The following is a 26,967-nucleotide window of genomic DNA, read 5'->3' on the forward strand; positions in this document are numbered from 1 at the left end:
TTTCCTTCAATAGTCTTTTATTGAAGCTTCACATTTACATAAATCTCCAAACAAGGAAGGCTTTAATGTACAAAAAGACACTTAATGAACCCAAACCTCAACATTCATCAGTATTAAACAATGAAATTGGCAGCTGGAAGTTTCCACAAATGTCTTTACAGATGCAGTGTGTGTATCAGCCTCCACGCCCTTTAATCTACACATCAAGTTATTATTTAAGTAAAAATTTAACAAAACCACCTTTTAGTTTCACACAGCTGCCAGTTTATTAGGTAGGCATTCTAGAGGCTCTAGTGGACACTCGACTCAAAGAGCTCATGTTTTTCTGCAAAACATTCACACTGCCTCAAACTGGATCCTCAGTAATAATTATTTATTTACTCTACATCTCGCTCAGTCATGAAGTCATGAAGGTGGGAATTATTGCAGGAGTTGTTGATGAAACAGCACTTTGAGTTTGGTGCACCAATAAGCTGTCAGCCTGTTTGTCCCGTATGTGATACCAATGTCAGGCACATTCTAGTGGCGGTCTGGAGTTTATCCTCAGCTACTGGCACGCAGGGCGACGCCATCACTTGTGAAATCTCTTGCTAGAATCTCTTGCATGATCCAGTAGGAGCTGGCAGGGTGTGAACTGGTTCCCGTACACGGCTTCAAACTGCTTCATCTTCTGGACCAGTTTGTCAGCGCCAAAGGTGTCCACGAAGCGGAAAGGCCCTGGCAGCATGGAAAAGTTGGGTTAGACCAAAATAATCAAAACAATAAAAGAAAGAGATGAAAATGGTGCATAAAAGTGTTCTTAAGTTTTGTGATTCATGTGGAACAAAACAGAGATTATCGGGTTCGGCTGTTTCCAGTGAAGGTGATGAAGGTAAAGTCTCACCGCCGAGGCAGGGCGGGAACCCCAGCCCAAACACTGCTCCAATGTCTCCTTCCAGCGGGCTGTTCAGGATGCCCTCTTGCAAACACAGAACGGCCTCGTTGACGAATCGAGAAACGAGCCTGTACTGCACATCCGAGTCCGACGACCTGCAGAAAAGACCCAACATCCTTTAAACTTCTACTCACAGTGCTAAAAGAACTCTCAGAGATGGTGTGGAACGCTGCTCCCGTAGTGGGTTCAATCCTGACTCACACAGCGGGATTCGGTGTCATCCTAAACTTCTCCAGAATGTCTCCAATCTCTGGGTTGACGTCTTTGGCTTTGCGTCCTGGCTGGTAGACGTAGCAACCCTTTCCTGATTTACGGCCTTCACAAAAACAAAAAGCATCGTTAATAAATGTAAAATAAACTTGTATGAACACGGTTCTCTAATGGGACCAGCAGTACCTTTAAAGCCCTGATTCACCATGGTCTTCAGAACCTCCACGTTTCCGCCACCAAATCTGGAGCCGAAGGCTTTGCCGAGGTCTTCGGCCACGTGCGCCGCGACATCAATACCGACCTCATCGGCCAGCGTCGCCGCGCCTACGGGGAAGCCAAAGCTTGTGGTGAGTGTGTCCAGCTTCTTGGGGTCGACTCCTTCCTGTTTGTGAAGAGACACAAAAATAACGAATAACACTAATAAAAACCATTTCTGTGTGTAATTTAACCGTTAAAATAAAACACAACTAACCTGAAGAACCCGAACAGCTTCAGCCAACATGGGGGCTAGACACCTAGTTGTATAGAATCCAGGTCCATCCTGCCAAGAATTGTGGGTAATAATACTCCTATTAAAACATTAAAGGTGAATTATGTAGAAAAGAAGTAAAAAATGACATCCTGTGGTAAAATTTGGTTACTGCAACCACTTTAAACAATTCTGGAGCTTTTTGCCGACCGTCGTCAAATTACAGTCGTCGGCGCTGCAGTATTAGCTCGCAAGAGACACGTCACCCCCACACTCACTGATGGCTAACAGTAGTTACGTCCCTCCTTCCTTTGTTTTGAAAGGAGAAAAACCGACAATCCCCGCAGCCAGCTGGATATGAAACGTGTTTCAGTGTAACCTTCCTTCCAAAATGACAGAAACATTAGACTCTTTTGGGATTTTCTCACTGTATTCTTACATACTGCACCTTTAACATAAATCATCAGTGAGTAGCTTGTTATCAAACCTTTGATCTTTTCCATTAGGTAACATAAGCAAACACCAAATCTCACCCCGACAACGATGATGACTTTGCCCTGCTTCAAGCCGACCGCCACGGCGGATGCCGTGGTGTCCTTTGATGTCTTATCAGTGGTTATGATCTCCAGAAGCTGCATCTTGTCCACTGGAGAGAAGTAGTGCATTCCAATCACCTACAGAGGGAGGGAAACCCATCAGAACTTTTACACATGATTAATAATCTCTTTCGTATTTCTAAACGGCTCAAACCTTGTCTGGTCTTCTGCTGGCAGCAGCGATGTCCTTGATGGGCAGAGCGGACGTGTTGCTGGCGAATATGCAGTGGGGGGACACCACCTGCAGTCATACATCTTTTTGGGTCAGAATGAAAAGCGACTAGATTCAGTCCAACAAGTCATTTGTTTGGAGTCCGACTCACCGCTTCCACCTCCTTCAGCACGGCGTGTTTGATGCTAATGTCTTCAAACACGGCCTCGATGACCATGTCAGCCTTTTCAAAGCCCCGGTAATCCAGCTGGCCGGTCAGGTTGGAAAGGATGGAGTCTCGCTCAAACGACGTGATGCTCCTCTTCTTGGTCTTATCGTTGAGCCTTAATCCAAATATTTTGTCTGGTTAGACTTAAGAGTCTTTTATTATAAAAACAACGTTTTTATTAAAGCGTGAAGCCTGCTGACCCTTTGAAAATCTGCTGCTCTCCTCTGGCCAGCCCTTCCACCGTCGTGTCCTTTAGGATCGTGTGCACGCCTTTGTCCACGGTCACCTGGGCGATACCTGCTCCCATCAGCCCCGCTCCCAGGATGGCCAGAGTTCTGCAGGTAAACAACAAGAACAGGTAACGGTGTAGCTGGCGTCTGTTCCCCCATCAGGACCACATGTGAGAACTACACTCACTTCACTTCTCTTTCAGGAGTTCCAAAGCGATTCTTCTTGCACGCTACTTGGCCGTGATAGAGACCGATCAGAGCTGCAGACTCAGGGGTCTTCCCTAACTGACCGAAGCTCTGTGACAAACAGGTGACTTATGAATGTTTGGTTTACGGATGTAAACAATAAATGCCACAGAGACGCAGACGAACTGGCTTTACCTGAGACTCAGCCAGGTATCCCGCATCGGGACCCTGTTCAATCCCAGTTTTCACACACTAGAAGAGAAAACAGGAGATCACCAAACAGGAAGTAAAAGGAAAGTGAAATTTTAAATGTACAAAAATGAAATAGTTAGAAATAAATCTTAAATAAGTGTCTCTGAATCCAAAGTGAACTAAATAAGACATTAGGGGGTTGTTTCCTAAACAAGAGAAAAAAAAAACTTTACACAAATCCAGTAGACCAATCCACCAAGTGGAGCTAGAACTTTCATCTATCCATGCAGCCAGTGAGAACGGAGACGGGGCAACTTACTTCTATAATCTTCAGAGGTGCTGGATAAAGGCCCTTGCTCTGCTTCATGACTTTATCGTGGACCGTTTTGTAAATCTGGTTCCGTACCAACTCGAAGCTCATCACATAGTCTTGTATTTCTGTGGAGACTGAGTTTTAGTTTGGATCAGAACTAAATCGGCTCAGGGGACAACGATTCAACACCCACTCTGCATCAAGCCTTTCTCTTTGTGGAGAGGAATCTTATTGTTGACGATGCCTCGGGCACAATCAACAGCTACTTCTTCCAGATACTCGATCGTCCTTTCCTCTGGACTCTTCAGCCCCGGTCCTGTCAGAAAACACACACAAAGTTACCTCACAACATCGGAGCTCAACAGGACAGCCTTGTTTAAAGCAGGTTTAGGTTTTTAAACTAATTAAGAAGATTTTTGACCTAGAGGGTCGACGAGCTGGTGGACGAGCCCCATCTTCTTGGCTTTATCCGCTCTGATGTTCCTGCCTGTCAGCATCATGTCAAAGGCATTGGGAAGACCAACCTGTAGGGTGCGAGAAGAGGTGTCAGGGTGTCCGCAGGTTTAAGGGAGCCAAATTTAAGACTTTTTAAGACCACTTTGACCAAATTTAAGATATTTCTTAAATTAAATTTAAACTATAATTTCCAGCTATTGCCTGGAACCGGTGATAACCACGTTGCGAACGTTGGATTAGCAATCCAGTTAAAATTAAACTTGCACTTCCTCATGGCGCAAGCTCCCACTAGCTTAACCATCTAAAACTAGCCCCGTTTCACACCCAACTGAATGTGTACGGTTACGCAAACATCGTTCACAAAAAATGCTGAAAACTAACTAGATATTCACGAAAAAAAAAAAAAAAAAAAAAAAGAATCTTGTTTATTGGGTCTTTGGTTATTTAAGACCTTTGGAAACTGTACTTAAGGATTCTTTGCCCTTTTTAAGGCCTTAAATTTGGAAAAGCAAATTTAAGACTTTTAAAGACGTTTTAAGGACCCGTGGATACCCTGGATGTGCACTAACTGGTTAGTTCATTCTGCTCCTTTAGGAAACTAAACAAACAATCACACCTTAGATTCTCCTATCTGCTTGTATTAAACTACCAGAGATGTTTGGGATAAAAAATTTGCTTTTTATATAAATAAGATGCTGGAAAAGATGAAGTTCAGGTTCTTTTAATCTAAAAGGTTTCTGAAAAGCCAAATCAAAGATCTTTAGATGATGTCTGCTTGACTGCGACTGGTGCCAACTAGGGGTTGTATGAACTAGTCGACTAGTCGACCTCACTGCTCTGTAGTGACTTTTTATGCTTGTCATCGACAAGTCGCTGTCACGTGATAATGACCGGCAAGATGCAGTCCTCGGAAAAGACAGCAGGTGACGAGCTCCTGCGCGTCGGGAGGCGACGCGCTGTGCCAGAGCGTCGGTACTGACACATGCCCTAAAACGGACATTTGACCAAATTGTGACCTTTTTAACCTTCCCCTCACCCCCATCCTAACCTTAACCGGCTTGCGCATGCAAAGCTCTGATCGTTGACGCGCTCCAGACATCTGCGTCCTGAGCACGGCCACAGTAACGTTATCAAATCAGGTGCCGCCAACTCAAAAACTAATTTAACACATGATTGTTCATGTCGGCTCATTTCCTTTAATGTTTTCTGTCTTTTATTTGCGCCTGATGCATTTTGCTGCTGTGGAGCGGAGCGCATCACCTGTTTTGTCCTCCGGTGACGCACCGATCACTGATGCGGCCGGCGAGCAGCGGCACTTCGCTGTTTTTGTGGTCGGTAGATCTTTTAGAACTGCAGTTCAAAGGTAACTCATAAGGTGAATATATATGAACCCAGGTAGCAGTTTCTCTTTAGGATTGAGAGGAGATGCAGGAAGATAATAAACAGGCAGGACAGAAAAATAGTCAAATAAAAAGTTAGTTTTTCTACCTGCTGGTTGCAACAAACAGACACCATTGAAGGTCATCAGAAGTGAGGAACAGAAAATGAAATAATTATTTTAATGTTTAGAGCAGCAGGAACTCTGAGAGGCTGCAGGCGCATCAGTGAGTTTGCGGCCGCTGCGCAGGGGGAGGGGGGGAGGGCTGAAGCAGAAACTACCGTTGTTAAATTATTATTTTACTGTCTAGATCATTTTATTTATTACTTATTTTCTAATTTTTGTCATTTATGTTAGCTCTTTTATTACATTTTTACTCATTTTAATCCAGTGTCTCCTCTGTGGGGGCCCTCTGCCCCGGGAGCGGTGGTCGACTGTAGCTTCCTGGGCGCTCTATAGGTGGGGGTCTATGCTCCCCTTCCACTGAGCGCTCTTGACTTAGTGTGGAAGACCTGATGCTGCCGGGACAGACGGCTCCTCTGACGGCGTTTCCTTGTGTTACCATACTTGGCTCATCTGGACTCAGCCTAATATAATTTTTACTTGTGTGTGTGTGTGAGTCTGTGTGTGTGTGCGTGTGTGCTTGCATATGTTTGTTAATGTTTTTAACCTGTTATGGGAATATGGGGTCATTTTGTAAAGCACTTTGAATCACACTTTGTTTGAAAAGCGCTTTAGAAATAAATTTGATTGATTGATTGATTAAAAGAAATGTTTTTAACTTTGAAAACGTTGGAGCAATTTTAATTGTCAACAAATAAAACTCCAGCGACCCCCCCCCCCCCACCCCCCCACCCCCCCCCCCCCAGTGAGATAAAATGCACCAGTGTGGTTTCTATCAGGGTTTTAGGGCACCGGGCATGATTATCCCTAGGGAAAAGGGATTGTCTTGTTTGCTGTCTGCAGGCTACCAGTGTAGAAGGTGTTGGTACAGGATCTGCTCGGGTGCAAGATCGGCTCGGGGTCCTTCGACTGCCGATGACATCAAAGCAGTTGATTGGCTGAACATGAACCTTACGGAATTACGTAATCATGTTACATTATTATCACGTTGCGTTGGTCCAGGCAAATTTTTCTGTTGGAAAGATGGACAACTTTTACAAAGAAATCCATCATTACCTCTTCGAAAATACACTTTTAGCATAGAGCTGCATGCATATTAGGGCTGAACGATTAACTGCATGTGCAATTAAATTGCGATGTGACGAAAGGAGATTTTCTAATCGCAAAGGCTGCAATTTGGCAGAGCGTGGTTAGCGCAATGCTAATATACATGGAAAAACCCATAAGAATGCTAATGCTAATATCACCGATTACATTCTTACAAATTATGAATTAGAAACGTGCCAAATGATTACATTTGGAGTCTAATAGAAAGTAAAACTACCATCAATCAAATAAGTACAGACAGGTATTTTAGTAAAGCCAGAAAACTTTTAACTCCAGAGTTTTGGCTAGCAGCTATGAGCGTAACTGAACTACGCATGGACGTCAAAAACTCTAAACACAAAATACTTCAATAAACGGGACACACTTCTTTCCTGCAAATACAATTTCACAGGTGTTTCTAATACCTATGATTCTTCAAGGGATGTGCTCAAAGAGGAGTTCAACATTATGAATAAAATATAGTGTTTTATTTTACAAATACCATTATAAACACAAACTTACGTCGTAAGAAACATTATTTTAATAACGAAACTGCTAAATTCTTTCCAGCAGTTTAGATGTGTAGTGTATTTTGTCCGAGTGGGTTTGCCGTACTTTGACGTCATCGGCAGTCGAAAGACCCCGAGCCGATCTTGTACCGACACCCGTCAGCTTCTTAAACCAATTACAAGCAATAACCAGATTACTCTGCAGGTTTTGTTCAGATAGCTACACCAGAATGCTTCACACACTATAACTGAGATAAACACCAAACCACTTCTTAACTGATTGAACACCAAAAGCATAATTTATCATTTCAATACGAACCATTTTGGGTAGCCTCTGTGTCCCACCAGCTCCAGGTAAAAGGCCCAGCATCACTTCAGGGGTACCTAGAACAGTCTTCTTGCTCTTTGTTGCAATTCTGTACTGGCAGGCAATGGCAAACTAAAACACACAAAAAGATGCCTGTTATAGTAAACCTTTATACAATAAGTTCACTTTTCACAACACACTTGACTCGTTTACCTCCAAGCCTCCTCCTAAACATGAGCCGTTGATGGCAGCAACGATGGGCTTTGGAGAATTTTCAATCTGCTCAAACATCTTCTGTCCTTCCTGAGAAAGTTTAGAGATCTCTTCTGAGGTTTTGCAGGCCTGGATCATGCTGGACGGAGAGAGTCAAGTGTTTTAGATGCACGCACCATCGTTTTGATACGTTCTTTACAAACAGCCAGAGTGGACGCAGCTAGCAGCAATAAAAGCTTTCAGCGAAAACAACAAAGCCAAGTAAATCTAATTTACAATGAATTTCTCTGCATAAATAATTCAGAATTCATTGTAAATGTTTCAAAGTTGTTATGATGAATGGTGATTAATAATGCAATGTTGAGGAAGGCAAAAGACTCAAGTGTGAAAGAGCAGCACCGAGGCAGTTTATAACAGAGACACGAGTCCTGTCTTTGTGCAGTAAACATGGATTATCCGTCACTACTCAAGAATGAAGGAATTTATATTTAAAACAGAAACATGGCAGAGCAAAACAGCTGTTGTGCAAAAAAAGTGATTTTCCTCCTTTAAAGTATTTTTTCAGCGTTTTCCTCTTTCAGGAATTATTATGTTTTTTTCTAAAAACCATAAAAGTGATTATCTTATCATGTACTGTGATATGTTTTTTTTTTTGCCAAGCACGCCACCTGCTGACCAGAACTGACAATAGCAGACCTGCCAACCTTGTCAAAAATTTTTGAGTACCACTTGTGCGGCGGTTTTTCACGGACTTTTGCAACTCCATTGCTTTTCATGCTGTAATGAAGCACATCAGTCCATCCAAGATGATGGCAAAGGAAGGTCTCTGTTTAGCTTTTAAACATAACTCAGACGGTTTAAAGCAGGGCTATTCAAATCCGGGCCTCGAGGGCCGGTATCCAGCACGTTTTAGTGGTTTCTCTGCTCCAACACACTTGATTCAGTGGTTGGATCAACTGTGCAGCAGCTCATCAGGCTCTGCAGAAGCCTGTTAATCATCTGCTGATTGAAATCAGGTGTGTTGAAGCAGAGTTAAAACTAAAATGTGCCTATAGAGCTCCGGGAGTTGACGTCACTTCTCCCGGCATGCAACAGTTCAAATCGAAACGGCGCCATATTGGCAGGCAGAAGCCCGCAGCTGGACTATTTGTTAAAAACTCAATCAAACGGGAAATATGGTAGATTCCTGTTGTGCCCCAAGATGCAGAACAGACACGGACGACATAAGGAATGAGCCATCTACAGGATTCCCCAAGATCCGGAACCCCGCAAACGTTGGATCATCACAATAAAGCGCACTAGTGGCCGGGCTAAAATGAAATTGTGGGATAACAACAGTAAAGGATTTCGCTTATGCAGCGACCACTTCATATCAGGTACTTAAACCAACGTTTCCTCAACTGTGTATGGTATTTATTTTAAATGCTTTTAATACGATTCTTAGTGGGCTTCCTAAACTTATTTTGGCGTGGCTTTTTATGTCTTATTACTCATAGCAACAAGTAAACATCACGTAAAACGTTGCCTCGTGAGTTCTGCGTGCTGCCGTTTCCGTGTTTTATGATCACAGCAATTAACCGGCTAAGCTGTATTTAATTTTTAAGCAATGGTTGATCGATTGTAGGATCACACATAAAAAGCACTTTGGATTGCTATTATCTGTTTCACCGAGACAGATCTCAGACAGATCCTGAGACGCTCCTGCCTGACATATTTATTTTATTCATGGAAAAAAAATCAAACTAGTGATTTCTCTTGACGTTCAGTTTATACATTCAAACAGCACAGCACTCCATTTAAACTACTTACATGTAAATCTATGCTATTTGTCCATCCGCGTATCCGGAGTCGGGTTGCGGGGCCAGTAGCGTCGAGAGGCCCAGACTTCCCTCTCCCCAGCAACTTGGGCCAGTTCCTCCGGGGAAATCCCAAGGGGTCCCCCGGCCAGGTCCGGTAAGAAGTCTGCTCCGACAGCTTCTGGCGTTTTTAAAAAGTATCCCAGGGGCACGGTAAGGGTCGGAGATGTTTAGTCTATTTAGTTTCTGACTATATAAAACGATTTATTCGGTGTTAAAGTGTGAAGTAAACTCCGACGAAGTAAAATCCAAGCCGATCTCGTTCATGTTTACGATCCGTGTTTGTTTACCTTTTTTGCCTGCCAATATGGCGTCTACTAACTGAAGCCCCCTTCAGACAGGCCATGAAAAACGGAAATGTTCCGGAATCTGTCCGTAAGACCTTTCTGTCTGAATACAAACATCCGGATAATGTGTTCCAGAATTTATCCGGACGAAGCCCCAAGTAACAGGTCCGGACTTGTTACGGACAGGGTGGCTGCTTCAGACTGGTGAGGTAGAGTTCCGGACAAGAGGGAGGGAGAGGAGGAGGGGACCGGGGGACGCTGTGCGCACCCAGATAGCCCGCTGCTGTAGAATGCGGCGAACCACGGCAGCTCGCCTCCTACGGTACCGCCTAGACGTGTGACGGAGCGCTTCACACCGCTTCAGTGATTCCTTTAACCATTGAGCTTCATCATCCAGGTCTCTTATGCGTCTTCGTGTGCGCAGAATTATGCTTAAGCGCCTCGTGACTTTTATCTTGAGAGGCGCTATAGAAATGATATTTTCTTCTTGTTCTTCTTAACATAAGTCCGATTCCCCCACCCCACCCCCCGCTGCCGTCAGACATCTGGAACTTTTCCCTGCTGTGTGAATGCAGCCGAAAGGACAAGTTCCGGTACAAAAGTGGCATGTCTGAAAACACAGTTCCGGTTAAAAACCGGATTGAATTGTCCACAAATGTTCCAGAATGTCTGTCTGAAAAGGGCTTGAGAGTCACGTGGGGTCCGGAGCTCTATAGCGGCCCTCGAGGACCAGAATTGAATAGCCCTGTTTCAAAGTGTATGAAAACCCGTGTGGGGTTTAGGGTCGTCATGGTAACCGGTGTAGCGGTAAACCATGGTAAAAAAGTTGACAATAATAATAACCGTCTTGTTTTTAAAAAAACTATATTATCTTGGTGGGATTACCGTGGCTGCGGTGTAGGCGCGGTGACCCTTACCAGCCACCGTATCATCTGCTGAAGTTGCCGGCAGCACATGCACGCTTTGTTGTTTACGACCAAAACTTTCTTGAAGCTAAAGCTGAAATAATGGCCAAAGGAGGAGACGGCAGCGCTCAGGAGGACATTTTTTATCCCTCATTTTTTAATCCCTCAAAGAAGACAAAGTGGGAAGTACGGGCATCTTTTGGATATTTGAAGAATGCCGAGGAACAGTTTATAGAAGACGGCTATCCTGTTTGCAGCACGTGCAGAAAAAGTGTCTGTGAAAGGCAGCAACGCTTCAAATCTCATGACACATCTGCGTGACCATCACCCACAACTCTACAGTCAACGCAAGGAAAGCTAACGTTAGCGTTTTAGCTAAAATGCGTGATCTGAGGATTTGGGTTGAGGGAGAATGCAACGAGTCGCTATATAAAGCAGCCGCAGCGCCGCTACCTGCATATAAACCGTGTCGCGGACACCCCCATGTTGAAACAACGCTATGCATTACGGGGCTCCCAGGGACAGATAGGAGTTGGTCTCTCTCTGAGAATAATTATGAATTTAACAACGATTACTGGCTGATGACATTTTCCCACATCTGCAAAGCTCACTGGAAGGACACAAACCGAGGACAATATTTTCCTCATATAGGGTTTATTACTCAAGTAAGGGTAAAAAAGTATCTGATTACAAGGCTACTTGAGTACTGAATATCATCTGATCTAATATTTTTAAAATGATGACATCAAACAGACATAAAATAAGAAGTTATGGGCAAATATTGGTATTTTAAAGACTAGAGGGAAAATATGTAAACAAATAAACAACATAATTACAAAATAACACATTTTAGGCAAAATTTAGACACAAACTGAGGACGATATTTTCCTGATATACAGGGTTTATTTAGTTGTCTGAAAATGTACCACGTTTAAAAAAAAATACCGCGATAATACCGAAAACCGTGATAATTTTGGTCACAATAACCGTGAGGTTAAATTTTCACACCGTGACAACCTACAGCAACATAAACATGGTTTGTTATTCGGTGTGCATTTACTTGTAACTTAGCTGCACTGTAATGAATGTAACACTTCAATTAGAACAAAATGGTGACTAAATCTTTGGGACTGAAGGATTCACCTGCCTCTGGTGACTCTTTTATTATATATGTATATTCATTTATTAGTAGATATTATTTTTGGGTCTAGTGTGACTTTTAACACCCTAAAAGATATCCCCCCTTCTGTGAGGTGGCAGGTCTTGGACTCTTCATTTTTTTAATTCCAGAACCAGAACTCCCACCATACCTCATACGATTAGTCGTTATTACTGCCAAACAAAACAGGAAGTCACACGAGTTCAATCAGAAATGTGTCTTACTTAATATCAGCTCCTGCGATGAAACATCCAGGCTTTGAGGAGATGAGGACGGCACTTTTAACCGCATCATTGGCCCAAACTTCACTCATGACCTCTGTCATCTCTTTCTGCATCTGAACCGACAGCGTGTTAACCTGAAGGGAGACGTCATAGTTTTTCCACATGGTTCACACCTTTTGGATGTGTTGTGATTGAGCACTCACCTTGGAGTTTGGGTCGTTGATCCGTATGACTGCAACATCTCCCTTGACTTCATAGTTGACATGGGTTCGGGCTACAATAGATAAGGTGGGGGTTGAATTAGTTGAGCTGACAGCGAGGTTTGAATAATCAGACGACGTGTGATTGTTTTTAAATTACCAAGCATGGCTGAAGCTACTGAGAAGGTGCGAAAAATGCTGCCTGAAAAAAAAGGAAACACAGTTTAATTCTAAGTGGTTATATGTAAAACTAACTGTGAAACTAATTGTAAATTACTATTTCTACAAACTATTTCTGTAAATGCCATTAAATAAACATATGAAGTGTAAATGTGACATGTTCTCGTGACCTCAGGCGGTCTAAGCCATTCCAGGCAAGCCAGTAGAAGAATGACTTTTCACCTACATTCCCACCCTACCACACATAGGGGCCATCACAATGACGAATGAATGGCAAAACACGTCAACTCCTCACATAACATAATTCACACAGTCTTGCCTCGTACTAAGTTCAGACTTTGATTAAAAACGTCTTAATATAGTGACATATTTTATGGCTGTAGTGATTACGTAGCGTCGAACTAGTTAGCATTAGTAGCATGTGAACCCCGGGTTAGCTACCCCATCAAAATGATAAATACTTAAAATCTTCGGTTTAAATGTTTATTAATATATGTTTGTTGAAATAGCAAAACAAGCGTGTTCTCACATGTGCTTTACTGCATTCATGCACAATTCTTTTCGGTTAGCAGCTACACCACCAAACTAAGAATATCTTTGAAAACCACGTTTTTATAATTAAACACACCGCACTGGTCGTCTTTACAGAATAAATTCAAAGTGGATGCGTCCTACCAGACATGGGAGCATATCGCCTTGATGACAATCTGGATAAAACACCAATAGCTCGAATGCTAGCCATGTTGGGAATGGAGGTCAGTCTGCAGTGTCGGAGTGAAGCAAGCTTGCTTGATCACCGGGATCAATCCTTTTTAGTTAGCCGGGCTATGACCCGGCTAGAAGTGATGGTGAGCGGCGAAGGAGGAGTCTTTTTTGGCAGGAGCAGGAGACGTTTATTTCCAGTAGATTAACTGACTTTAATCGTGTATGTCTACGTTATTTAGGACTAAAATAGATAATTAAGCCCCCAAACCCCTGTAACGTTCTGCATGTGAGCGGGGCAGCAGATGCATTGACTTGAAATGCAACACAAACCCCGCCTGACTGGCACACCGCGTATAGTCGGACGGAGGGTAAATCTTACGGATCAAACAGCCAGTAGGACTAGAAGCTGATTGGTTGCCTTTGAAAAACCTCACATTTCATTGGTTGGTTGAAAGAGCTATTTTTACGTCAACGTATCTCTAATTTTACCCAGAATGATTAAAGCCATGTGTATGTGTGTGTTCATCTTATGACGTTTATACCCTTTTATGAGTGAAAACTGAAAAGTTTACAGAAAATATTCAAAACCTAAAACTGCGACAATAAAACAACTGCAGTATCTTGCCACTAGATGGCGAAATAGTTCAGTTTATTTGGCAGAAGTGCTATTTCCTCACAACATTAAATACACATTTTTAAATGTCTGGTCATTAAGAACTAAGCTAACTTTCCATCAAAAAAAAAACACTACATTATTGACAAAGTAATTCTGATCACATATTTGGGATGCATGTTTTAAATTGCTGGTTGAAAACAAATGTGTTAATCTGTGGGATTTATTTTTTATGAAAAAGGTTTTAAGCCTTTATTTTATTATTTTAACATATTTTTTAGCATAATAACTCCACATTTACATTTGCTACATAACCTTTCAAGCCAGTTAATGGGAATAAATGGTTAAAACTAACATAACTTCAAAAAGGAAAGTTTGACAGATATTGAATGCATGCCAAAGAAAATTATATAGGTTTCGTTTTGAGATACATTTCCAAGAGTTCCTTTGGACACTCCATGCAGGGGAGCCATATAGAAAAGGAAAGTGAGAATGGTCTTAAGGGCCCACAGAGTTCCCATTCATTTTTATTTTAATTAAATTATTTTTTATCACAGTTAATACATTTTCACGTGGCCCCAAACTCTGGTTGCTCCACTTACCTCGTGCACAACAATATAAATGTCATTACACTGAAATTTTTAAAACATTCTTAAATAATTCATGCATTCTTGTTTTAAATGACACAGTCCAACAGTCATGCTGTAAACTCTACCAACATGAGGATTATAATTAATATCAGGTTCAGATTAAACCTATTTAAACATATTTTAAGCATATTTAGAAGAATACTGTCTGAGCAGCAGAGGAACTGTTACCTCAACTAACAGGAACTGATCATTTTCCTGATATGCGGCCTTATTGCGCAATAATTGCTATGTCCTGTGAAGAAATAGAGCACTTGAAGGCATTTATAATAACAAATACAAAACTTCTCGCAATCTATTGTTTTTATAATTTCATTTTGAACATTCTTTTAAAAATAAAGTTCTGTGAAAAAATACTACTGAAGACAAAAAACCCACAAATTTTCATAAATACACTTTTAGTTTTACATTATGATGTTAAACAACCCTGGCACTTACATTTTGCAAGATACTTTCCATCCCTTTGAATCAAAACTGGGCAACTTTTGTGTCACACAAGTTCCCCGGATTTTTTTTACAACCCTTAGAAAAAGTTTACAGAGTAAAATACTGTATATTATTTAAAATAACAGCTGTTTTAACATGGTTCACGACATAAATCAACCCATAAAGCTACATTTGTAATTCTTGTATTCTGACATTTGACGTTAGAGTGTACGAGTGGTTATGGAAAGCAGCATGAATCCTCCAAGGAGGGCGGGATCACGAGTCACTACCTGACATTCAGCCAATCAGAGCCCTTACTTATCCATAGCAACTCCAATCAGCGGAGAGGGACCGCCTGGTTGCGAAGGTAGTGGTCGTGGTTATTTGCTGCTGGAAGACGCAAGTGCTTCCTTCACGCTTCCCTGCGTTTACATTTAGTGAAAGAAATTCGGAATATAAATCTGTGAAACTCGCCTTTTTGTAGCTATGTTAGTTTTAAAAATATAGTACCGCAGCCTAGTTTGAACGGTGATCCTAATCCGTCATCTTTAAACCTAACAGGGACACCACATTACAATGCCATCCCCAATGGAGGGTTCTTCCAGAGAAGGTGACCTGTTTACTGTGAAACATGAGCTGAAAAATGGTAAGTTGGCCGTCAGCTAGTGAAACCTAACGCACAGTGTTTTATTTGTCGTTTTGTAGTTGTGAACCCGTCCCGTGAGAAACGTTGTCATGTTAGCTTTGGGGAGTTAACTGTCACTGATAATGGGCGTCTGTAAGCGCTAACATTGATGTTACTCAGAAATAGTAATAGAAGACTAGTGTCCGCCTGACTATAATTCATATTTACTGGAAAATCACTAGACGTCTATTAATGTAGCTAACTGCTAGCATGTCTTACTGCCAGTTCTAAACCAGGGTAATAACATTAGTTTAAACTGGTAGTTAATGTGTCAGTAGGTTAACTCAACGCATTCGTACAGAATTTACTAAATTTAACACTTTATTCTAAAACTGGTTGTTAACTTTCCATTTTAGCCTTTATTATTTAGTAATTAGAACTATCTTCCCTTGAACAATGCTGTTATTGTAACCATGTTGTATGGATTATTTCATGCCGCAATAAGTCAGCATGATCGTCAGGAAAAATTATTGTTATAATTTTCTACTACATTTATTTTGCATGTGATTTAATAAAGAAGCCCAGTAAGACAGGTGTAACCTGCAGCTGTAATGGTCCGTAGTCCATGAAACTTGAAGTTTCTTTGTCAGTAATGGTGAGGATTGGATTATACCATTAGTTGACATTTGTTTGTGTTGTTTTTGGAGATCAGATTCAGAGCAGAAAGTTGACCCAAGAAACAGCTAGTTTATTATTATAGCGTTGTTCTTCAAGCTGCAACTTGACTGTAACATCTGGATTTACTGCCCTGCCTAAAGTGACAGTTTAAGTCTTTTTAAGTAGGGATCTTTGGAAATATGAACAATGAGTGTCTTACCTGTTGTCGATCCCATCTGGAATGGCCTCAGTTGGATAAAACAATTAGTGCTGATCAAATAGATAAGCTAACACAAAATTGCCTAAAACAATGCTAGTCTCAACAATTTCATAGCAGTTCATGCAAATATAGATCAATACGTTTCACACTATATTTTAGAAATGCTACAGTAGCTAATTTCCTCTGCTAACACCACAGACTTGGTGCTGGTGTGATATTTTTATTTTTATTTGAGTAATTTTACAACAGAAACCCTTCATAATTAGCTCTACCCTGATTAGATAGTTTTCTTGTGTCAGGAGACTTATGTAAACATTATAACACCCTTATTAGAAAGGAGGCCATTAGTCACACAGCTACAAACAACGATTATTATTGCTCTGGGCCAACACGTGTGGGTTCGACAAGGTGTCTTTTAGTCGTTTAAAAATCACAAACAAGGAAACAAAACCATGTAAGTTCTATTGTTTTCTGTGGGGCCGTTAGCATTTTCATTCATGAATGTGTCAAAAACACGGTTCTAACTGGTTCGCATAACATAAACAATGAGTTGTGAGACATGCTTAGTGAAAGGATGGAGCTTTAATAGTTAGGAGGTAAAATCAACCATTCTATAAACATGGATGTTGTCAAACTGCTGTGGAGTTCAGCAGTAGATTGTTTCCGCACTTTGCTGATGGAAAGTTATCAAATAGATGCACTTTTCTGAAAGTTTTCTGCACAGTTTACCATCAGGATGCTGCTGAGAGTTCATAAGCACCAAACAGATGATTGTGTTATTACTAATGAAGACGTTTTAAACTCCATTTTAATTAGCGTTTAGCTCTCTTAGCTGCAGCAGGTGCTAACACTGCTATCTTCTGTTGCTTGCTATTAAAACACCATCTTGCCTGCTGTGTTTATTTTGTTGTATGTTTGTTTTGTCTGATGATTAAACAGAAAATTAAATAAACGAAAAGTAAAAAGGAAAATAATTAAACTATCTGATCTAATTCCATGAAAATGAGAACATGGCAAAAAAAATACGCCTGATGCACAGTTCTGTGGCAGACAGAGGGGTTTTCCTGCATTTTCTGTTCTAAAACCTTGATTGTTGTCACACAACCCTGATCAGATGTGCGGAGAAGTGTCAGTTTACCAAGCAAAACTAATTAAACAAAGATTTTACCTTGCTATGCTTATTCAGATGCATGGGACATTATTTAAGTCAGATATAGCTAAAGCAGTGAGCTCATCATTCTAGTCAGACTGGATCTTTATTTCTCCAAAATGAGGCTTTTCAAATATCAACCCAACAGATAAAATATTAATTGTTCTTTGCCCTCCAACAGAAAACCACTTCAGAAGATCTAAGTGATCACTTTAAAAATGCGTGGTGTCTGGTTGTACACGAAGCTTCTCTTGTGTTTTTCGTTTCCTGCCTCATATCTGTTGGATCAGCTTAACCCTGTTTTCACTGCTGCTTTTAACCCTTTTGAGGTAAAAACAAACAAAACCACTGGACCATTAATGCATGCTTATTTCTGCTGATATATACAATTTTTAAAGAAAACCTAACTAGTGGTTTACGCACTGAAAACACAGCGTATCCTCTCTTCTTTTAGACAGCGACGTGTTGAAACTCAGATGTTATCATATGTTAGGTTTTTAGGTTTGATTATTCAGGAAACCAGACAAACTCACGGTGTGAACCGTCCTCCTGTGTATGAAGACATCTCCCTTGTGCAGGAGTGAGGTATCATCTGGTCGGACGTCTGTCTCCGTCTATTAATAAACACCAAACTCAAGCTTGGCTGGCAGGGAGCGTTTGACCTGGGCGTTACGCAACTCCAAATTCTGACCTCAGGTTTGTTGTTTCAACATGATTTGGTATGCATTCAAATTGTCTGCATATTTTTGTACTTTAAAACGGATCCAAAACCAGCGAGAAAGATGAAATCAGCTGGAATGATTGCTCAGTAGTGTGTTTTCTGAGTGTGAGGCAGGAGTGTGTTCACTACAACGGCGTGTTTCTGAAAGGGCTGTTTGCTCAGTCAGCTGTGAGAGAGATGTGTGCAGCTACTGGAGTTACTAAAGATTTCTGAGAGGAGAAATGACTTTCACGCATTAATATAGCACGTGTGCTTGCATTAGCAGAGACACGGCTTTCTCCTGAACACTCGCAGAGAAGATAACGGTTTTCAAGCTTGTTTCGATAATGAGGTCTGGCATATCTGGATGTGTTTTTGCTGCAGATCGTCGTTACCGCACATTTCATTCTGCCGTTGGCTTTGAAGTTCCTAATTTCTCTGCAACGCCCCTGTTTCACAAATAAGGATAGGCAAGAGTTGCTTTGCAGCAAAACTACTTGAATATATATAAAAAACAAAGGATCATTTTCAAATTATATGGAGAAGTGAATTTATTTAAATGATTCTGACTAAAATTAAACATTTCTCAACTTAAATTGCCCCACAGCCTCCTTAGAAACTGTAATAATGCTTGAAGCGTCTGTTTTGTTGTGTTTGTTTCTGTTTCCAGCCAACCTGACGGGTTACGTCGAGAGGGTAGGCATTGAAAACTTCGAGCTGCTAAAGGTGTTGGGGACAGGAGGTGAGTACCCATCCTTACGGAGGCGTTGTTCTCATGTAGCTGCTGTTCTCACTGATCAAACGGAAACGTTTGTTTTTCCCCGTGTTTGGTTCTAAACGCGGCTCGTGTGGAATCACAGAAAGCAGCGGCGTCGCTCTCTAATGCGGCGTGTCTTGCCATCCAGCTCGGCCTTTAATACGCTTTAGTAAACAAAGCAAGATGAAAAGCAAGGACGGAGCTCCAGCCTCGTGTAAAAAGGGCGTCTCTTTCAGGAACAGAACATGACATTCAGAGAATGTCTGGCGTACCTGCCCAACATCTGAGATAATGTGAACAAACATGACATTAGTGGTTTCTACTTGGCCTTCCCGCTGAACTTTACCCCCGGGCTTTGTTTGTTTTAACCACCAGCATATGGCAAGGTGTTCCTGGTGAGGAAAATCAGCGGCCACAACGCGGGGAAGCTGTACGCCATGAAGGTTTTGAAGAAGGCCACCATCGTGCAGAAGGCAAAGACCGCTGAGCACACACGGACCGAGCGCCAAGTGCTGGAGCACATCCGCCAGTCTCCGTTCCTCGTAACGCTTCACTACGCCTTCCAGACTGACACCAAGCTGCACCTAATTCTTGGTTAGGACGTGCGATGGTCTGTTATAATGTTCAGCAAACTCCCCTCTCCTGTACTCAGAAATATTTCTCTTTAAAAGTAGGGATGCACCGATCAGGTTTTTTGCTGCTGATCACCGATACCGATCACGTGGATTGGCCAGAAATTTTCTACAACATTATAATGAGTGCTACAAACTACATAATCTGGGAATAAAGGAAATGTAACCTAATCTAAAATGGTCTGATCGGTCTGCTTTGATCTGTTTTGAAAACTCCGATCAAAACCGATAGGGGCGCTATCGGCCGATTGGGATCAAATGCCGATCCATCGGTGCATCCCTATTTAAAAGCGGTCTCCAGCTTGGTGACGAACTAAAAATTAGCGATGAAATAAATGCTGTAACTGCTGTTGTTGGTTCCAGATTATGTCAACGGCGGAGAACTCTTCACACACTTGGTGCAGAGGGTTCGCTTTAAGGAACAGGAAGTGGCCCTTTATAGTGGAGAAATAGTTTTGGCACTTGAACATCTACACAAGGTATCCTGCAGACTTAGCCTCCACAGTCGTCTAACGCCGTTCTCGTGTTTCTCTCGACTCGTTCTTCTCTTTGTTGCAGCTTGGAATTGTTTACCGGGACCTAAAACTCGAGAATATTTTACTGGATTCAAACGGTCACATCGTTCTCACAGACTTTGGCATGAGTAAAGAGTTTGATCAGGTAACGTTTGGTTTTATAAGTCTCTTGGTTTGTTTTGTTTGCTAGAATGATTCTTTCTTTGGTTTTTGTTGGTTGTTAAACCAGGTGGAAAGGGCCTTTTCTGTCTGCGGCACTGTTGAATATATGGCCCCAGAAATAATCGAAGGGGGAGAATCTGGACACGACAAGGTAGATTGTTGCTTACGAAATCAAATAATATAAGCGTCGTTGTATTGATTCTTGGTTTGGGGCTGTTGTGTGCGTTAGGCAGTGGACTGGTGGAGCCTCGGCGTGCTGATGTACGAGCTTTTGACCGGTGGATCGCCTTTCACCGTAGATGGAGACGAGAACTCACACACAGATATAGCCAAGTACAAATTCAGCCTCAGCTCAGCCAGTTTTCATCACTCCTCGTTTCTGACCCGGTTCTGTTTTTCACGTCGCAGGAGAATTTGCAAAAAGGATCCTCCTTTCCCCAAAGACATGGGACCCCTGGCCAAAGACCTAATCAAGCGACTCCTCCTCAGAGATCCAAAGCAGCGATTAGGCTCCGGTCCTAACGGGGCTGAGAACGTGAAGAATCACCCTTTTTATCAGGTGGGTCTCTTTTATTGGATGTAAGAAGTTCCCTTGTTGAGGTTGCCGGTGTGAATCTCTTATTCTGATTCAGAAAATCAACTGGGAGGAGCTAGCAGCTAAGAAGGTGCCTGCGCCGTTCAAGCCGGTGATTCGAGATGAGCTCGATGTCAGCAACTTCGCCGAGGAGTTCACAGAGATGGACCCGACCTACTCCCCCGCAGCTTTGCCTCAGAACTGTGATCGCATCTTCCAGGTAGGTGGACGCCATGTTTAATGACCAGACTGTGTGTTTTTGGGACTTCCGTGTAGGGCTGCTCAATTAATCGAATTTTAATCACGATTACGATCTGAGTTTTGAACGATTATAAAAACAAAACAAGCCGATTATTTGCTCCTCCCACTTGCGCTGCCCTGAGTTGCAAATGAAGCGCTCCTCCACAGTGTTGCCAACTTAGCGACTTTGATGCTATTTCTAACAGCTTTTCAGACCCCCTTCTTGACTTTTTAAATCTTAAAAGTACCTAGCGAACACCTGAGAAACATCTCTGGTAACTCTTAGCTACTTTCTGGATAACTGTCGTCGACATTTCCTGCAGGTTAGCTAAACACTCCGGACCGTTCTTCAGGACATTAGGAAAGGGAATGATGTAGTGATGCGTCGGTCGCTAAAGAAACGGCTCTCAGAGTCGGCTCTGTTGTATGGAACTAGGATTGGGACAATATTCAGCGTAACTTGTACCAAGTTTTGTAACTTCGAACATGTTTCATCACATGTAACTTTGGATTCGTAACTGTTGGATTAACCAGAGTGAGTGACACACACACCGTACCTGCGGGCTCCTGAGCCACTAAAAACGGCTAAATGTGCGGCGTGCTAAACACACGTGCAGCTTGCCCCTGATTGCTGTGAGACCAGGTTGGGGGGTGGGGGGTGCAGCTGTGGTTGGGACAATTATTACATTAACTGATGGACCTGTAAATAAATAGTTTATAAATAAGGTAGAAATAGATAGAAATAAGTTCCTCACGCTGATATATAATAACTAATCTCTCTGAGGACACGGTGCTAGTGCACACTCCTACAGCACCTTGACATGACAAAATAAATGTTATGCAACATTTTGTGAACATCAATTTGCATTTATTTGTTATAAATGCCACTGTATAATTCTTGCTGTCAGTGTTTGCAAGATATTGGTATTTGGGTCTGTACTGGTTAGACTTAAATGAGTTAAACCAAGGTCTATAGCCCTTGGGTCATAAACTATGAGCTATAAGTATATTGGTCTTTTTATACTGGGAATCAGGAGTTATTTTAGTGATCATCTTGTTTCTTATTTTTGTCCTGATTGTGCCCTGAGCAGTTTTATGACAGAATAAAAACAAATAAAATCAACATAAATTGAAAAATCGTCCTAAATGATCGTGATCTCAATTTCAGTCACAATCATCGTGATTATTATTTTTGCCATAATCGAGCAGCCCTACTTCCGTGGACATTCCTCCATCCCCTCCCGGGTTGTTGCACATTTATATCTAGATTCTGTTCTGAACCCATGTTTGTCTGAGCTGTGGCTGCAGGCAAAGTGAAATGTTGACACGGATGAAAAAATGCATGATACACTCCCCAGGTTCTGTCTCAGACTATATTTGGCATACTTCACAGCAATTCAAGTGATCAGTTGAGGTTTTGAATGTCCTCAAAAGGCTGCTGTAAGTCAACATGAGTCTGTCTGTGTGCATTGGTATTCAAATTGACTAAAGAGTCTTTTATTGGAGTAATTGCTGCCATATGCAGCTCTTATTGAAGTAACAGATGTGAATGACTATTTTTGATGTAGCTTTGAACCATAATATGGCCCACAACTCCATGCCAGCTGATAGCTGTCTGATGTATTGCGCGAAATTTCAACTCTGATTGCCTTCTGGATCCTTGAGCTTGGTAGATCAATAGATCCATTAACGGGCTTCTCTCATGAAATAAAAGGTTACACTTTGAGAGCATCACCACGTCGATCTCGGTTACGCCTTCAGTCTTTGATTGCCAACTTCGTCTTGGCTTTTTCCCCCTCTCAGCTGCCATTCACATAGTCTGAAATTTTGTGGTCTTTATAATTTGCAAGCCTAGCAATCTCTGAGATAACGACAGCAATCCCAGTTTAAACCGTGCACTTGCTCCCCCGTGGTGCCTCACAAAACAAAATTAAAATTGCATTAAGAGCGCCAAGATGTAATTTCACAGCAGAGCAATCAAATATTCAAGCCTGGCAATTTAGGGCATCTCATTCATTCAGCATCCATCCTTCCGTCCATCCATTTCTGTCACTACGTACCACACAGCTGTGTGAGTGTGTGTGTGTGTGTGCGTGTGTGTGTGTGTGTGTGTGTGTAAAAGGGAGGGGGATTAATGCCAGCTCAAAGCTCTGGGCTCCCCACAGCTGGAATTAATCAGTCACCCTACACAATGGCAGGTTTAACAATAGGAACAGCTGGACAGCTGCTGATGGCTGCTTCACACTTTAACATCTAAAGGAATATTTACAACTCTTTCTGCAGTAAATGTCATTTTTTTCCCTTAAATTTAATCAGAAACGACCTTTCCCTCCATCTGAAAACTCGCTTTCCGTTCTAATAAAATGTAAACACACAGCTCTTTTGCTTTCCTGGGAGCAGGGATACTCTTTCATGGCCCCCTCCATCCTGTTCAAGAGGAACGTGGTGATGGATGACCCGGTCCAGCTGTGTGGGGATTCTGAGAGGCCCGGTTCTGCTGCGGTGGCCCGCAGCGCCATGATGAAGGTAAGACGAATGGACTCCGGCGAAAACACACTTAAGCTAACGGCTGCTGTCACAGACAGCTGGGATTATTTTTACCTCTATCTCGCCGTTCCACTTTAACTTATTTTTTCCCAACTTTGCTTGTTTTCACTGCGCTTAGATTCCATTCTGCAAGCATAAGCTGGTTTATTTAACCTACTTGTTCATGAATGTACGCGTGCGCCTGAGCAGCAGAAGGCTTTCTGTTCTCTCGCTAAGTTTCAGGATTTCTTCTCCAAATCCCCGAAACTCGTAAAAACCTGAGGCAAATGTAAGGATTTTTCAAATATTTGTTATACTTTAATTAGCAAATATAATGAATTTATAGGTCATATAATCACTTCTTTTTAGTGGAGTTTGGGAAAAGGTGGAGGGATGCAATTCAACTGTGATTTGATCCAGATGTGCTCTTTTAAATATGTTTTCCTGTTGCAAACAGTGAGCTAGTGACACACACTCAGGTTTATTTGTTATTTTCAGAGGTGGGTTTTTAACAAACACTCATCTTTTCACTTCAGTTTTTCTTCATTCAAATATCACGCAGCAGAACCCGTTGTCTGTGTTTATTGTTGTAAATCTCTATGTTTTGGTACAATGAAGAGATTTTTAACTGCTTGTAAGATTTCCTTAAATGTAAATGTAAAAGTTTCCTCTATGGATGTAGATTCAGTTCAAAGGGTTAAAAGACGTTATTGACCATCCATATAACGGGCTGTATTAGGTATATATATTTTTTCTAAAACATTTCATTTTTCTATTTTGATGTCTGGTTTCACTCACTGCTCAGGCATTTCTTATAAAAGGTGTCGCCATCGACTTTATTTATTATTTAGACATCTGTCCACCATTCTGAGCTTCAAGCTAGAACAAACTCAGTCCTCCTTGTGGCTGGCTGCAGTAAAAGCATTAAGCCCCGCCCCCTCCTTTATGTAAACAAACAGGACATTTTCCTGACTAATTGCACCTCAGATAATCTTTTCCAGGTTTTGACGATGTCTGATTTGTGTAGTCCTTACCTTGCTGCTGCTGCATCTTCAAACCGTCTTTCTATTACCGATACCGATATCTAGAGATCATGGTCAGCCGATGGCGGGTATGTGCTGCTGATCATCATGGCTGATATCTAGATGTTTTCTGCCTCATCTGCATGTTAATATGTCATTAATGACAACAGTGGAAGCCCAACCATATTCTGTGAAAATACACAGTATTAAAGTCATTTAATCAAACAAACTGATTAACTGACCAAGTATTAAATATAACAGGTAAATAAAAATAAATGTCGACAGTAATGATTTAGAGAATTAACTCAGCAGGTGTTTTTTTCAGGGGTATACATAAATATTCCTTTAAATGAAACTCAGCAGCAGCACCAGGCTGCCCACAGATGTGCCTGCTTTTAAATCGCATCTACTGAAAAGGTTTATCAGCCGATGCCGATATGTAAAAAAAAAAAAGGTAAATGTCGGCCAACCGATTTATCGGTCTTTCCCTGTTTCAAACATTCGTTTTTCCAAAAGCCTTAATAAGTTATTTAAAGTGACAGTGTGTATTTTTCCTGGCAGTAGGGGGCAGTAGATACCTAAATCATTGCAAGCAAGCAGTATTTTTGTGTTGGAGTAAGACCTTACCAATGGATGCCGATTAGGGTCAAAAAGCCCTGGGTAGTGCAAACCTCAGCAAAATAACAAGCACATCAGACTCCCTTTCATCACTGGCAGCAAGTGAAGAGTTAAATGTGTAAAACAACAGTTTTTATGAATGGTGAACGTTTTCTAACTGTTTGTTACAAATCGGTAAATGCGTTTTGTCTTCCTGGGTTCCCGTAGAAGGAAGCATGGCATCCAATATGGCGTTGCCCACAGACTTAGGCCTAGTCCACACGTAGCCGTTTTTTTTAAACGAATATCTGCCCCTCCAAAAACTTGCATCCACACCACCTCATTTAAAAAAAACACTGTCCACACGTACCCGGATAAATACGTTGTTAAGGACATGCCAGACCTGTAGGCAGCAGGACTTCCCCCGTTCTTAACCTCGTCCTTCGTCTGTGGTCTTCCGCAGTAAGGAGCAGTAATTCCGCTTGCAACAACAAACAAGCAAAAAGCGCTTGGACCATTGATAAAGCGAGCGCAGCTCTGAGGGCATCCATGCTGTCGGCTAGTGTAAACACAGGTCGCACACGTGATGTCAGCATTTTTTTGTCGCTGAAAGTGACGTTGCGGACCTTAGAACTCCGGTTTTGTCCGTCCACACGCAGACACCCAAAACGGAGAAAACGCAGATCTTCACTTTGGCCGGAGTTTTTAAAAAGATCCGTTTTCGTGTGAAAAAACTCCGTTTTCGTGTGGATGACAGGCCAAAACGTAGAAAAATATCTACAGATCCCCGGCTACGTGTGGACAGGGCCTTAGACCCACTCCCATGTACTTTAGACCTGATTTTTTGGGTTATATGTTACAAAGCCACCAATATTTTTCAACAACTGGGCATCATTTCATTCATTTTTAACCCCATTTTGATGGATTTTTCCAGAGATTCAAAAGAAACATTCAGAGACACCTTGTCTATGGGTGCTACAGCCGCGTTTGAGCCAGAGCCCCTGCGTAGAGAAAACATAAATACTGATAGAAACGCAAGGTTCTAGTTGAGCAGTAGTACAAATAAACAAATGTTTTAAAGGCTTATAATTACTCCTCGTTTTCTTTTGTAGCCAACAGTATGCATAAATGACATAATAAGACGTGTTTTTGTTGGGCGCGTCTGTACAGGACTCGCCGTTCTACAGCAGCTACGAGATGGACCTGAAGGACGGAGCTTTGGGAGAGGGCAGCTTCTCCATCTGCAGACGCTGCACACACAGGAAGTCTGGACAGGCGTTTGCCGTCAAGATCGTCAGCAAGAGGTGCAAACATCCACCCTGACGCTTCACACTGTTTTATTTATATTTTCACATCCAACCCACGTTCTGCAGGACCATGGGCTCAGTCAGCCCACTCTAAATATGCTGTCATAAAACATTAGAGTAAATTTCTCTGCTGATTTTAAAATAGTAATGTGTGAGTTAGAGATAACTCAAAGCTGACTTGTACTTGGTTGCTCAAATCAAACATCTTCTCTACTAATAAATAATACTGAGAAATGCTGGGCTCTCTAGACTGAGCCCCTCTTTTATTCTGAAAGGCACAACCAACCACCTGAAGGCTAACTTTTCCACCTCTTGTGTGTTTGCTGCAGGATGGAGGCACAGACTCAGCGGGAAATTGCAGCGTTGAAGCTCTGCGATGGCCATCCTAACATTGTGAAGCTGCATGAAATTTACCATGACCAGGTGAGGTTTGCTCCAGTGGTCGTATCACATGACAGTTTTCTGTTGAGCCTGTGGGACCGCAGCCTTATTAAGTCCT

The 26,967-nt window shown here is 41.9% G+C and overlaps 2 protein-coding genes across 3 annotated transcripts in view; one reads left to right on the plus strand and one right to left on the minus strand.

The window, feature by feature from the left end:
- On the minus strand, positions 1-18,022 carry hadhab (hydroxyacyl-CoA dehydrogenase trifunctional multienzyme complex subunit alpha b). 2 transcript variants are annotated; one of them, XM_015969578.3, is made up of 20 exons: positions 17,970-18,022; positions 12,374-12,415; positions 12,217-12,287; positions 12,014-12,147; positions 7,583-7,721; positions 7,382-7,501; positions 3,932-4,034; positions 3,704-3,826; positions 3,517-3,635; positions 3,201-3,257; positions 3,007-3,116; positions 2,790-2,924; positions 2,533-2,704; positions 2,364-2,450; positions 2,147-2,287; positions 1,617-1,685; positions 1,331-1,526; positions 1,136-1,250; positions 884-1,029; positions 1-717 (listed from the first exon to the last, which is right to left on the minus strand). In XM_015969578.3, exons 2-20 carry the CDS (start codon positions 12,378-12,380, stop codon positions 572-574), a joined length of 2,190 nt encoding a protein of 729 aa, XP_015825064.3. In that variant the 5' UTR covers positions 12,381-12,415; positions 17,970-18,022; the 3' UTR covers positions 1-571. The 2 variants fall into 2 exon arrangements, with proteins under 2 accessions (XP_015825064.3, XP_015825063.3); XM_015969577.3 differs by lacking the exon at positions 17,970-18,022 and adding an exon at positions 13,069-13,364.
- The window catches only part of rps6ka5 (ribosomal protein S6 kinase, polypeptide 5), a 17,529-nt gene continuing 5,696 nt past the window's right edge, over positions 15,135-26,967 (plus strand). Inside the window, exons 1-12 of the mRNA XM_015969576.3 lie at positions 15,135-15,430; positions 18,807-18,878; positions 19,269-19,487; positions 19,889-20,004; positions 20,084-20,185; positions 20,270-20,353; positions 20,432-20,535; positions 20,611-20,761; positions 20,835-20,996; positions 23,417-23,542; positions 26,332-26,465; positions 26,798-26,891. Of these exons, the coding sequence (XP_015825062.3) occupies positions 15,361-15,430; positions 18,807-18,878; positions 19,269-19,487; positions 19,889-20,004; positions 20,084-20,185; positions 20,270-20,353; positions 20,432-20,535; positions 20,611-20,761; positions 20,835-20,996; positions 23,417-23,542; positions 26,332-26,465; positions 26,798-26,891 (1,434 nt within the window). The 5' untranslated portion in view covers positions 15,135-15,360. The remainder of the gene's footprint in view (positions 15,431-18,806; positions 18,879-19,268; positions 19,488-19,888; positions 20,005-20,083; positions 20,186-20,269; positions 20,354-20,431; positions 20,536-20,610; positions 20,762-20,834; positions 20,997-23,416; positions 23,543-26,331; positions 26,466-26,797; positions 26,892-26,967) is intronic.

This window comes from Nothobranchius furzeri, chromosome 18 (assembly GCF_043380555.1).
Source record: "Nothobranchius furzeri strain GRZ-AD chromosome 18, NfurGRZ-RIMD1, whole genome shotgun sequence".
NCBI lineage: Eukaryota > Metazoa > Chordata > Actinopteri > Cyprinodontiformes > Nothobranchiidae > Nothobranchius > Nothobranchius furzeri.